General features: G+C 45.3%; 1 protein-coding gene across 3 annotated transcripts in view; it reads left to right on the top strand.

Annotated features, from left to right (window-relative positions):
* Window positions 1-13,260, top strand: part of RNFT2 (ring finger protein, transmembrane 2) — a 277,905-nt gene that overhangs the window by 216,227 nt on the left and 48,418 nt on the right. For all 3 annotated transcript variants that reach the window (XM_086943264.1, XM_086943262.1, XM_086943263.1), the window contains one exon: window positions 10,750-10,899. In XM_086943264.1, the coding sequence (XP_086799390.1) occupies window positions 10,750-10,899 (150 nt within the window). The remainder of the gene's footprint in view (window positions 1-10,749; window positions 10,900-13,260) is intronic.

Genomic DNA, 13,260 nt, shown 5'->3' on the forward strand with positions numbered 1-13,260 from the left:
CCCTTTTTGCCCCTCAAACCCTTATTAATTTTTGTGTCTACTGACTTTTTGTAGGTGTTGGCCAGGGGGATAGGTGTTCCCTCTCCCCCTCATAGTTTTTTACCTCAGGTCCAGAGGCCTGTTCTGACAGGAAAGTTGGCACCACCTAAAATGGTGGCCACCAACTGCCCCAACTGTCACCAACAGAACTTGGCCATAGCCTAACATAGCGCATTCCAGAACCTTCTGGTCCATTCTGGACCATTGAAGGGCAGCCTATATAAGGCGGAATGCGGGGCAGCCATTTTGTCTACCTGTGGAAGTCAGCTGGAGGACAGGTGGTAGCTGAGGGTGGGAAGAGGTTGGACTCAGGGTTGACCTCGTGAACTGGGAGGCTGCTTTACTGGTTTAACCCACTATTCCCCTGTTGGTTACTTGTCCTGGCCCCGCTGTGGGAAGTTGCTGGAGACCCTGGGCGCCTAGCTTGCCCCCCTTTCTAACTAATAGTGGGGAAGCCCATAGGAGAAGGAGACTGCAGCGCTGCGGAGCGCAGTCCTCTGCCCAGAGACTGGTAATTGAGTTGGACTGTCCCCTGGTCCCTGATTCCCTGGAGCGTCACCTCTCACCTGCTGTGGTGGAGCGCCACTGAGGAGAGCAGAGGCCAGGAGAAAACGGGCTGTTCCGCCCTTCTGAACCCCCAAGTTGGTACTGGACGAGCGGCGCCGTAGTGGAGCCGAGTTTGTGTGCCCTGTGGTGAGAAGCAGACCGGGAAAAGCCCTTGTCAAGTGCCCAGTGGAAGAGCAGCGTCAGACAACCAGCGCGGTCTCAGGAGGTGAGACACTTCTCTTCGCGCATGCCCAGTGGCGCTGTCAGGCTCCGGGAGGCGGAGTTGGATCAGTGCAGGCGGGAGTGAGGAAAGCGTCGCGCATGTCTGGAGGATCAGCGCGACCCCTTCCTGAGCGAGGAGAGCGTCGCGCATGACTGGAGGAGCAGCGCGACCCCTTTCAGGGTGAGGAGAGGCGGGACGGGAGCGAGCGCCTTCCGCGCATGTCCGCCGAGGGAGCGCCTTTGTGAAGAGAGGCGCCGAGGAAGCTTCTCAGGAGCGCCGAGTGATCCTGCCTTCTCCTCCTGCTCGAGCGCCACCCTGAAGAGCTGGCCCGAGCAGGGAGGGGGAGCTAAGAGGCCCAGAAGGGGCCTGGGGGCATCGTGCTTTCGGTCCCTGACGCCCCCTAAGTGGGAGACCCACCGAGGAGTTGACCCACACCCAATAACCCCGAGGAGACCCCTGAGGCGAAGAGAGCCTCTGCAGCCTCGGTTCCTAGCCCCTCCTTTTCTGTGTCACCTTTCCCTCTTGGCGCAGGACAACTTCAACAATAGCTAAAAACAAGTAAGGAGGTGTACTGGAAAGGGGGAGAGTGGCACTAATGGTCATCTGGAAATAACTCACATCCTATTAATTGCCACAGCTGAGTGACACACAGGAGGGAGTAACTTGAAGGGATCATCAGCAACTGTGTATTAGGAAGTGAGGGGGGTTGGTGTTGGGAGAGACCAGTATTGGGCACAATACAGTATCCAGTTGTAATTACTTCTGGGATCTTATGAAATGCATAATTAATGTGGATCTTGATCTGGGAGTCTACTGTGTCATGATTAATTCGTTGACAAGTGTATTGTCTTATTGAACAAGATTCTAGTAGGGTAATAATTAGCCTAATTGATTCTAAGGTACAGTTTCTCTAACTGCAAAAGTGTGATAAGAGTTCAGGAATATAGTAACTGCTGGTAATTTAAAAAGTGATAATCTGCTAGTAATTTCAAAAGTGTAACTGCTGATTCTAAAGGTGCCTTGAAATGTTTTGAACTATTTATATGTGAACTACTGATATTTGACAACAAAGAGCATATTATTTTTATATAAAGCAGTACGTATTTTCATATAATTTTGGTGTAGTGTTTTCTTTTTGAGTGCTATTGCGTGGAATTACTTTTGGGTGGTCTGCAACCTTTACACTGTGCCTCTGAGATGCTAGTCTTGCCCTAGGCCAGGCTACCTAATTCCAACACAGTGCCTTTTTCCTTTTAGGAGAAAAATCATCGCCGTCTAAAGCTTCAATATAATTGTAAAACATGGCTATCCAATCCTCCAAGGAAATGGAAGGATTACCAGGTTCACTGAGAAACTGTGGAGGAAGGGCCACATTGACTTGTTGTGACATGGTTAATTATAAACTAATGATGAGTTGCAAAAGACAAATAAAAGAGTATAATTTAAGTGATAAATCCCACTGTGACTAGGTTAAAATATAAACAATTGCCTTACTTAATAAGCTTGTGAAGACTGTTACACCAACACATAAGAGAAAACAGAAGTCTGTTCCAAAATGCGTTGAAAATTGTTGTTTTTGAAGTAATTGAAACTTGCCAAAAGAGAAAGCAGCACCGAGGAGAAACTGACAGTAAGTGTGAGTAGCGATGGTTGATTCGCGTTGAAATCCTGACGGGGACAGCGTCAGAAGAAAGCTGACATCATACGTGGTTTGATGACAAGTTCTCGCGAGAGTAGACAAGCGAGAGTAAACAAGCAGCGTCTTGCGTGTTCGGAGTCAGAGCGTCATAACGTCAAAGAGATCGCGCAGGCAGCGCGAGGCAGGTAGAGCTGAAGGCAAGCAGCGCGCGTTATCACGAGAAGGAATGGAGGTCTCGGGACAAGTAATCACTAACAAGGTAACCGATTTGCGAGAGTTTCAGGTCAGAGTTATAACCTCCAAATATCGTGAGAAACGCTCACCTTTAATGCGATTTAGACGCGAAGACCAAACAACGAAAGATGATGAGGCAGATGACCCATGTAATGCAAGCACGCAGAGTTCTTATGTGGTGAAAAGCCGTAGTCCTTGTAAATTTCTGTTCCACTGCAGTTCAAAATATCTGGCCAGATACTAGTCCTTGACACCAAAATGTAGTAAAGAATAAACGCAGTTCCAAGCAGGTAGTAGGTTGTTGAAGGCAGGTTTAATCGCAGTACATAGGAACACAGCAGATCACCATCTGGCCAGACAGCAACTGACACAGCTGGAATTCTTAGGTGGAATGATTACAATCAGAACATGCTAAAGCTCCACGTAGGAGACAGTGAAAACAGACTAAATGCATAAAGGCTATTTACAACAAATGTCTTGCTGAAGAAATGCGCAAGAATGGGGAACAGAGTTGGTTAATGTATGTGGATCCATTGGCAAGAATGAACGTTCTACCTTCACCTTGTTCTCGACACCAAAACTGTAAATACTTAACGTTAAATATAGGGCAGTTTGTGGAATATGTCTGACATTTCTATTACATTTTGAAATGTTATGTTTTTTGTACCCAGACCAGGATCGTGTGTGACACTGTTGGACCTTGTGTGATTGTGAGAAGAGTAGCAGCTTTGCACAACCAGTTCAGATGTAGCAGCATTTTGCCTTTAAATGTATTCAGTTTCTGGCAGACTTCTCATTTTTCCTTAAAACAAAGGCAGTTTCTGGAAGATAAATAAAGTATGTAAAAGGGAATCTAGATTTTATACTGAGTGGATTTTTGTCAGTTTCCTGATTGACATACCTAGTTCAATGCTTGGGCCAAGATTACTGTTATCCATAGTTGGCCAAGTATATATGTGGAACGATGAAATTCCTGCAAAAAATAAAACATAGGGCCAGATGCATCAAAGGGTTTTGCCCATTCTGTGTCTATGGGAAAATGCTTAAGATTAGTATCCAAAGATACAAATATATTCCAGATTTTTGTCTTTAACCCCTTGCATGCTTGTGATGGAACCGTTCCGTCACAAGCCTCGGGTGAGCTGTGCTTGTGACGGAACGGTTCCGTCACGGCCCGCACGCCGCGCCTGCGCGGCGCGAATTCCGCGCCTGCGCTGACAAATGAATGGGCAGGCGGGTTCGTGATGGAACCGTTCCGTCACAAGCACAGCTCACCCGCGAGCCGTGACGGAGCGGTTCCGTCACAAGCACGTGATCGCCGCGCGGCCGCCCTACCCCCTTAGCGCTGCGGCGGAATAGCCGCCGCAGTGAAGGGGTTAAAGTACTCTGTGCAGCCCTGATTTAGAAGATAGGGCAGAGGGCATCAGTTAATAGGAGCATAACATTTCCTACAAAGACAGCTGCAGCCTTCAATAAGGTAACTTTCCTAGGCCCTCTTCCAAGTTAGATCCTGGTTAAAGTTATGCTATTTTAAAGGTCATTTATTTTCCAAGAACTCTGAATCCTGAAGGCTGCTTCAAAGCCTGGCCATTCAGGCCCACTCCAAATTCGCTTAGGCAGAAACAGCTTAAACAGTATTATGAATTGGCAATGACCTGGCTTGCTCTGTTGTACTCGGGCATAATCAAGGTAATGTTCTCTTTCAACGGCCAGTGCTTTTAAACATCTGCTTCAGCCACAAGGGGTATTTGTAAACACAGTAGGCACCCAGTACTGCCCCATCAACTCTTTGTGAAGTCTGATTGGTTGCCAGTACAGTCTGGTCAGGACTAGAGTAACAAACACTCTTCTTCAGATGGTATGGTATAAACTAGACTGGCATAATCCAGCTATAATGTACCACAATGGGAGCTCCAGGAAAGGCAGAATGTTTCTTGCCTGTATCGGTCTAACACTACAAATTTCAGACAATTCATTTACACGAGACTTGACACCTTTGGGTAATTGTTTTCACTTTTCAAATACTGAACATTTACTTTACACAGGGGCTCTAATAAAGCTGGACCCACCGCAGGCCAGGGAAAAGGAATTTAATAAGCGATAGCTGTACCTACGCAGCAAGTTATGGATGAGGGGGGTGTGGATGGGGTGGTGGCAAAGGTGTTGGGGGTTGGTGCAGGGATTCCCGGAGTCCTGGGATTAGAGACTGCCTTATCACCCCTGTACTCAAAGGCACCATGTTAATCTTTGGGACTACCATTTCTGAAGATTCTCTTGCGGGTAGCGCCAACATGTAGGTGGAAATTTTGGTATGCCCCCAGGTTGGGGGTCTCTGCCTACTGTGGCTTACACTAGATAGTCCTGCAAGGGTGCCTGTCTGGGATCTAAGCATAGCAGTGTTTGCAACACCATGCACATATTTGCTTATTCTCTGCCACTGCCAGGCGGCCCTGTTATTGAGAACAATTACAGCCAGCTTCTGTAAGCGGGCGCGTGTGAGGATTAGACCTGGATGGATACAGTACCGCCACCAGGTGTAAATGAAGACCTAAGTGCTAAAGAGACTTTTTGCCATTATCATACATTTTCAAAGCTTAACCTGATTCTCTGTAGAGACTTTTCTAGTCTAGAATACTGTAGTAGTTTGTAATTTACTAAGCAAACTATACAAAATCTCCAGATCCTCCAAAATCTTGCAGCTTGATCTTTCTTCACCTGGTCTTGCGGGACCTGACCTGCCCGGGTAAGCAATATGTTAACTGGTGGAAAATCACAAGTTAAACTACTCTGTCTACTCTTATGTTCATCCAGGTATGTTCTCTTACCTCAGGGACGCGAAGGCTATATACCTCCCCATTTTAAATGTAATCTACATCACACTCCTGGTCTCCAAATTTAGTGCCAGAGCCTCATCGTGGACTGATCCACACTTTGGGAGCAGCCTCCCAGAATCTCTGTGCTTCACGTCTGGTCATCTGCCATTCTGCTAACTGCTGTATCTGCAAAATGAACCTTTTAGTGGTTGCTGCGCCATAGTGATTTAACTTTGATGGACAACATGAAAGAAAAAAAACTCGAATGTGCATAAATTCACGGCCTTAAAATACCTTTCAAAATACATTTTAAATCATGACATTAAAAACCAGGCAAAAGCGTATAAAATGTTTCCAAAAAACACCCAGGCTCTAATGTATCTCAGTTCTTATCAGTTGGCCAGAAGCTACCCTGGTGACAGTATCATACAAAACTAAGGTATCTCAAACATAAGTATTATAAAAATGGTTTAAGATGTTCACAACTTCCATCAGGACTCACTGTCACCTCCTAACCATCAGCAGTACTCGTCTTTCCCTAGCAGTCTAAGAGTGAAATAGGGTGAAGGTATGAGGATAGCATGCTGCCTTACATAGCCGGTATAGTCTAAACAAATGCTATTGCCCTAAGCCTATAATTATTAGACCACATAGAATTAGGTAGGGGTTTTGTCCTGCAGTCAGTCATTCCTCAAGGATGCCATGCTGCAAAAGCATCAAAATATTGCCTCCAAACTAATACAAGATACCATGATGAAGCATACCACTGATTGTGGGTGAGGGTCCCTTTACATGCTAGGTCGGTACCTGCTAGCTGTAGTCTTGAACATCACACGCCATTCCTACAGTACATACGTTTGGGATAGTTTAGTGTTGTGTGATAGTCGGGAAACAGTAGCCACAGACCAATATATCTCCTCTCATCCCCTATTTGGTGGTGTGTATCCTCAAAGTAGCCATACAAATACAAAGCAGATGAGTCAAGCCACTGGTCATTTCTAGGAGAGGTTCTTGGGATGCTCGGTCGGCAGGTCTTCACAAGCTTTAAAGGCTCTGCTGCATGTTGAATCTCCTTTAATGTGCAGAGTCTGCAAAAAGGTTAGAATATAAGTATTTGTTTTATTCATCAAAAGTAATACTTTTATCTTTTATTTTGACAGGTTAATAAATATATCATTTTTTTATTTTATGACATGTATTTTGGTACTTCTAGAAATTTCGAACAATGAAAGGCTTTGTTGTGCTGAGACATAGGACACAAAACCAAGCTGCAAAAAAAAATCTTTTACAAAACGATGCCTTTTAGTTTTGTATTAACTTCGGTAGAAGACCTTTGGGTTTACCATTTTATATCGTTGGATGACTTCATACTGCGCTGGCGGACCCCCTTCTGTGGCTATGCTCTGTATCTATAGCACTAGGTTGTTGAACCGGTTTTAGAGCTCACTTATCACGTCATAAGTTCTCCTGTTTGTTATTCATTGTAAGGGTTTAACACAAGTGTGAGGGCACAGCCTTTTAATCTGGTGCTCCACTGTGTTTGGGCAAGGGTCTCGTGAGTGGCATTTAAGGCCAGGCATGAATGAAGTGGATGAAGTCTGCTGGCACAGAGGGGTGCTTTTTTGCAACTGTGTCACCTGGTAAGTGAGTTTGTGAAACCCGCACTCGGCCCATTGGCATGGTTTTTTGTTTTTGGGGTGTGCACTGTTTTTATGCCTGTGTTTTTTGGGTTACATCAAAATTGGTTAAAGTTCCCTGGTACATGAAGGGGTTTCTGGGGTGGCCGTGGAGCCACACCTGCAGCACTATCGACTCGAAGTGCTGCTGTGGACATTGTTAAGGATTATAAAGCGTGGGGAAATCCTGGAGAGAAACGTCTCCCTTTCATGTATAACTCAGTCTCTTCCTGTCACATAGTGTGGGGTCTGATGATGGACTACCGGGGCAGCGACTTCAATAAATCACCGGCATTTATCACTTTAGACTAATTTCTCCTCCATTCTTCGTTGTGAAGTGTTGTCACAGGAGATTAAAGGCAATCGAGAGAATGAGGGAAGCTAACTCTGGTCTTTCAGCAATTGCCGATGTTCACTGCTCCATGTCCCAGGAGGTTCTGTCCCAGGAGCTTATGAGATCAGAGAACTGCCAAAACTGAGAGATTGGACTTTTTCAGGAGGCGAGGTCTGTGTAGTGATCTCATCCTGCGGAGCACTCCAGAGAGATGCATCCTCTCGCTGTGTCCGGGTGGTCTTCAAGGAAGGCGGCTCTTGGTGCCTCCGTCAGCATCCCAAGGGCTCAGGCGAGCTATCATTGACCAAAGTGGAGACACAACACATTACACTCCTCACAATGCACAGCCCAGTGGGTTTTGCAGTACTTCGGCAACCTACTGTTCGCTGTGCAACACTTGCTCACCTCCTTGTGTGCAGGATCTTCCAGATAGCTTGGAACATGATAAAAATATTTTCCGCATAAGGGGCCCACATGGCCTTCTCTAACCCTACCTTGTCATGAATGTGTGGGCTCACAAATGAATTCACTGGTGACTTGTTTCTCTCTGTTGCTCCCTCCCTAGGTTCGGTGCATGCTTCTACACATGTCTCGTCTGGTGGAGGCCGATTAAAGTGGCCGACCCTGACCTGGTGGTGGCCAGTGTGACCATGTGGTGACGTGGTTGTTTTGTCTGATCTTCCAGCTCATCGTACCTCGCTGTGCTGTCACTGTACAGACTGTGAGATGGCGGAGAGCATTTGTTGCCTTGGATGTACTGTGACTCCCTCTAAGTGTTCCTCATTCCAACCGCAACTGTAAGCGAACAGTGTGCCTGCAGTTAAGTTTACCCAATCTAATATATGCTGCTATATTGGTGCTCTACCGGCACGAAGTTTCCCGGTCTTCTTTTTAATACCTGGGCAACTGCCTTTTTATCATGAATTTAACCTCGCAACCTTATGAGTTTTCTCACTGTGGCTATCAGGTATAAAATCCCCCTGTATGATAACCACTGCTTTTTGGTATGATCCATCACTGGGAGAGAGCATGGGTTGTGGATTGAACTGGAGAGAGGATTCTGTAACCTTCATTGACACTGCTGTGGTTACAGTTTATATATTTTTCTTAGGTTACCCGACTTACATGGAGAAACTGATCCCATATTAAGTGACGTGGTAGGTAGCGACTGCACCCACCACTTATGTGTAGATAGTTCTTCCCTTCACACTAGGTCCTGAAGAATTGCAGAGGATCACTAGGACCGCGAGACATGAAACATGTTGACCTACAGAGATGAGCATAGCTGAGCTGAACCTTGACGTCAGCAGGCTGCCACTCTTCATTTGTTTTTAGTCAGGCGGATAGCCAGCATGAATAAAGTTATTTTTTGGACTATCCAACCTGTTTTATTAATCACTTACACCCACTCACATCTACACCACTAGGCCCCTCACACACACTGCACCATATGGCCAGGAACAAAAGATCTCCGCCAAAGAGCCCCTTTATGGGAGCCCGTTGGGTATTGCAACGCCGACCCGACAAGGAGAAGGTCCATATGATGAAGCATGTCACCTAGCTTGCTGGGTGTGTGAGGACCCTAGTTCCGACAAGAGGAATTCTCCTCTTCTTTTTCTTCTCTCCTTTCTCCTACTCCCTCTCTCTCGCCGAACACCCCCTCCCCCCCAACCCACCCCCGCCACCCCAAGGAACTGCATACTCATTTTTTTTCTCGTATAGCTGTTCCTCATCCCGGGACATTTTGATGGCTTCACCAATCACGCAGGAAGGCTGTAGAGATGTACAAGAGGTGCTGACTCACCCTGTCTGCTTCACCAAAGACAGACTCGTGTTACCAGGCCTCAGGGGGCCGGAGCTTACCGTTCACAGAGAGGCATTCGAGCTAATGTTCTCTCTAATTGCATTAGTTGGAACGTATTGTACCGATCTTGGATTAGTCTTCTAACATTTCCAGACTGATTAAAAGAAGACTGATAGACAGATTGGCGCATTTAAACACTTTGTAGGCCTTAACACAAGCCTACCATAAGCAGAGCCTTTAAGACGTCATATCAGTTGCACAGTGAAAGTGGTAAACATTTGGACTCGTGGGGGGAATTGGTAAGCAGGAAATCAGGCGAAGTAGGTCAGTGGGCGGGCACTTCGCTTTGCTGGCCCTTGTGGCATAAGTTGTTTGTTTTCCCCCCCATGGCAGTACCTCGCTAACTGCTTCATCTGCAGCGTGCTTCTTTTCAACCATGCAACATTAAATATAATGGGTTTGCCCTATGTCCCTCAGAACCAGGGTATACAGTTATAAACTATGGGCATTTCTAAAATTTAATGTAAGGACTGCAGAAGCAATGTTTTATCATTTGTAACTTGTAAAAGAACGAATTGGGTTTAGAATCGCGATTCCCTGTGAAGTAAACAGCGAAAATCCCCTGCCTAGCTTTTGGTCACTGTCAACTGGGAGTCTTCCTAGTTCCCTACCATCTCTCGGGGATTGAATGCTGGGTGATGTAGGTGATGAGACCTTTCCTGACAGGCTCTCCAATGACACTCGAGAAAACTCGCGTAGGATCAGCCTTGCAGCATCAGCTGAACGTCATATTTGTGTAAATAGACACAGTTACGCTAGGATTTTAGCATGCCTGTTAGTTTTTTCCAAATCTCCTATAATAAAATATCTGCTGTTTTGAGATTCTATGCTCACCTCTTTTAGCTGCCATTAACATTGCTATGAGTGACTTTCAAGCCGATCTGGGTGGCAGTTTGTATTTTCTAAATGAAGAAAAAACGTTCAAATCAAAATTGAACTGCAAACATGTGAAAAACTGATCTGTATAATGTTGCTCAGTTAAAAAACATATTGGAATGCGATCCCCAGCTAATGGAAGTGTTGGTGTCTGAGTGTGTTTGGAGCCATTAGCTGGAACCACCTGACTCTGTTCTTGAGTTCACTCACACAGGTGTCTTGTTTGTGTACAGTGAAGAGTGGCGAGTTCCCTCTATTGTATTTGGCTTTGGTGTGTTGAGTCGTTCAGTACACCGACCCTGGTTGTGGTTACCCACTTTATTTTAGTATTGCACATGGAAAAGTTTGTTTTATGGGGTGAACTAAAAAAGCTTTACTTGATTGCTAATAATTTTGTGGAGGTTGGTCCTGACACCCAATTAAGTGCTATGCTCTGTTGAATGTCATGATAACATCCAGTGTATTTCAGAGGTTTCTAAACATATCACATATTTTATCTTTACAGGGCAAATTTTACCTCATCGTTGAAGAGCTCAGCCAGCTGTTCCGCACCCTTGTTCCCATCCAGCTGTGGTACAAGTACATCATGGGGGACAATCCCTCCAGTGGCTACTTCCTAGGTGGAGTCCTGATCATACTATACAGCCTCTGCAAGGTAAAATCTCACATATCTGCCCACTTTCACAGTAGTTTTCTGCACACTAAGAAATTCAATAAGAGAACTTCGAAATAGCGTTTTGTGACAAATATTGCAAAAAAGGGAAGATCTTATTTAGCTGGTACCTGATGCTTTTGTTAACATGCATCAGAAAGTTTGTGCTCTAAGTAATGTGTTGAGATGTTATGTGGCCACAAAGGAGTGGAGCAGCCTGTCCATATTGGCTTGCATTTGTATGGGCAAAATATCTTAAAGAGACATTTTTCTTAGTGAGCTGGTGCTCCCGCCTTGCCCAGTTTTGGAACACCCATCCTATGCCAATTCGAGTTCCCGATCACGCAGGACCCAAGCAGACTTTCCGAGGTGACCTGGTTCACTGAAGGTTTTGATAAATGCTAGCAAACACTCATTGGTTCTCTCAACCTTTGTGGTGAATTTACCCTTCACTGAGTGATGGCTGCTGAACTTCATTATTGGCCATAAGACTTGGGGATGAATTTCACTTTGGGATGGGATACATGACACTTTATTTGCATGCATGCTGGGAAACCTGTGACTACCACATCACCGTAGCCTGAAGTTCCAGGCGAATAAATTTACAGAGAAAGGGGAAACATTGTGAAAAACGTATTTGTGGATTGGGAGCCTTGATGCTGCAATTCATTAAAACATGTGAAGGTTGAAACTCCATTTTATAGAGATACTGAATAATCACTGCTTCACTGAATTGTGGAAGACATGGTGCAAAACTGCTAACAGAGTTGTTCTGAATTAAGGGTATCTATTTGCTGGATCTAAGTGAATACTGGAAAGAGTCTTTGAAGTTCATTCAGCCCTAGGAGACTTGGGCTAATTGCAGGGCTCAAAGACCTGATGCAGGTTTCACTGAAGATTAGTTAATGCGTAGCAGAATTTCACATTGATTTTAAGGATTTGTTCCTGAACTTCACCATCCACTAAGAAAAAATATGTTGACCTTCGAAGTGTTGGCTCCATACATTTGTTATATATATTTTTAAGTTGTTTTGTTGCATTTTTTATCAACAAATAAAAGCCACTATGTTAACATTCAGTTTTAGCCCAACCGGGCACTAGTTTCAGCCCAACCGGGACTAGTTTCACTTGATCAAAGAAGCAGCTAATGACCGACAGAAACAAAACATATAAAAGGAGAAAAAACAACATACAATCAACTTAGTAGAACCATACAGGGGTGCAGATCTGTATAAAAAAAGGAAAACAAAGAGGAGACATGGAATGAGTAAGCCGCTAGTTGATGCTCTCCAGGATCCAGGAGGTGCTCCAGTTCTTGCATATTTGTTGTTTTGTGAGAAGTAGAGCAATAGCAGTAAAACGCTGCATCCCAGTATAGAGAGGTTGGACATGCCTCAACAGTGCCAGAAGTGGGGAGGGGGGCCAAGTCTGCTTCAGTCATGGAGATGATATGGCTAAAAACTTCTTCCCAAAACACATGATCACACGGGCACAGCCATGCCATATGTATAAAGTTGGCATTTTCTGCTGCGCATTGCGAGCAATTATGGGATTTGGAAGGGTCTATTTTAGTAAGTAGTTCTGATTTGATGTAAGCCCTATGCAGATATTTAAAGTGGGGAAGCTTATGTCTCTAGTTGTTGGAAACATATCGGGTTTGTTCACAGCAGAAAAACCAAATCTTGTCCGTCAAGGTTTGTCCCAAATCCCGCTCCCATGCCGCGCGGGTGTTCCCCCCTAACAGGAAACTAAGTGTGAATTATCTGGCAATGTGATAAGTGAGAGTGGGGGAAATCTCAAGGTTCCAAAATCAAAGGGGAAGTAGCTGCTTGTGTGATATCCGTGTTCTATGTAAGAGAAATCTGTCCATCGGGGACACAGTGTGCCCCTCCGCCAGGGCCAGAGCCGGTCACAGTTCTGCCTCCCGAAAGAGATACCCAAAAGTGTGCAATGCACATCGGGACAGCATCTGTTTAGTCAGTGTTTCGAGTGGTGGGGAGGTCCATGGATTGTCATGTAATGGTAAATGTGGAGAATAAAGATGTTCCACGTTGACGTATTGTAGCAATTTTTCCCAAGCCCAGTACGTGGTGTGGAGCGTTTGTATTTCAGAGGGTGAACGCGGGAGCCCTTGTTGGAGGATCGTTGTTAGGCAGCTAGCTTGGATCTGTGAATACTCAGGTTTCAAGTACTGAAGCCTAGCATCTGGGTGATACCAGTAGTAGGCATATTGCGCCTGCGCGATGAAAGTAATATAGATATAGGTCTGGAACCCCAAACCACGCACGTTCAAAGGGCATTATTAGCGTCCGCCAGCTAATACACGCCTGACCGCCTACCCGTATTAATCTGATACAAAAAACA

Source organism: Lissotriton vulgaris, chromosome 11, assembly GCF_964263255.1.
Source record: "Lissotriton vulgaris chromosome 11, aLisVul1.2, whole genome shotgun sequence".
Classification (NCBI taxonomy): Eukaryota; Metazoa; Chordata; class Amphibia; order Caudata; family Salamandridae; genus Lissotriton; species Lissotriton vulgaris.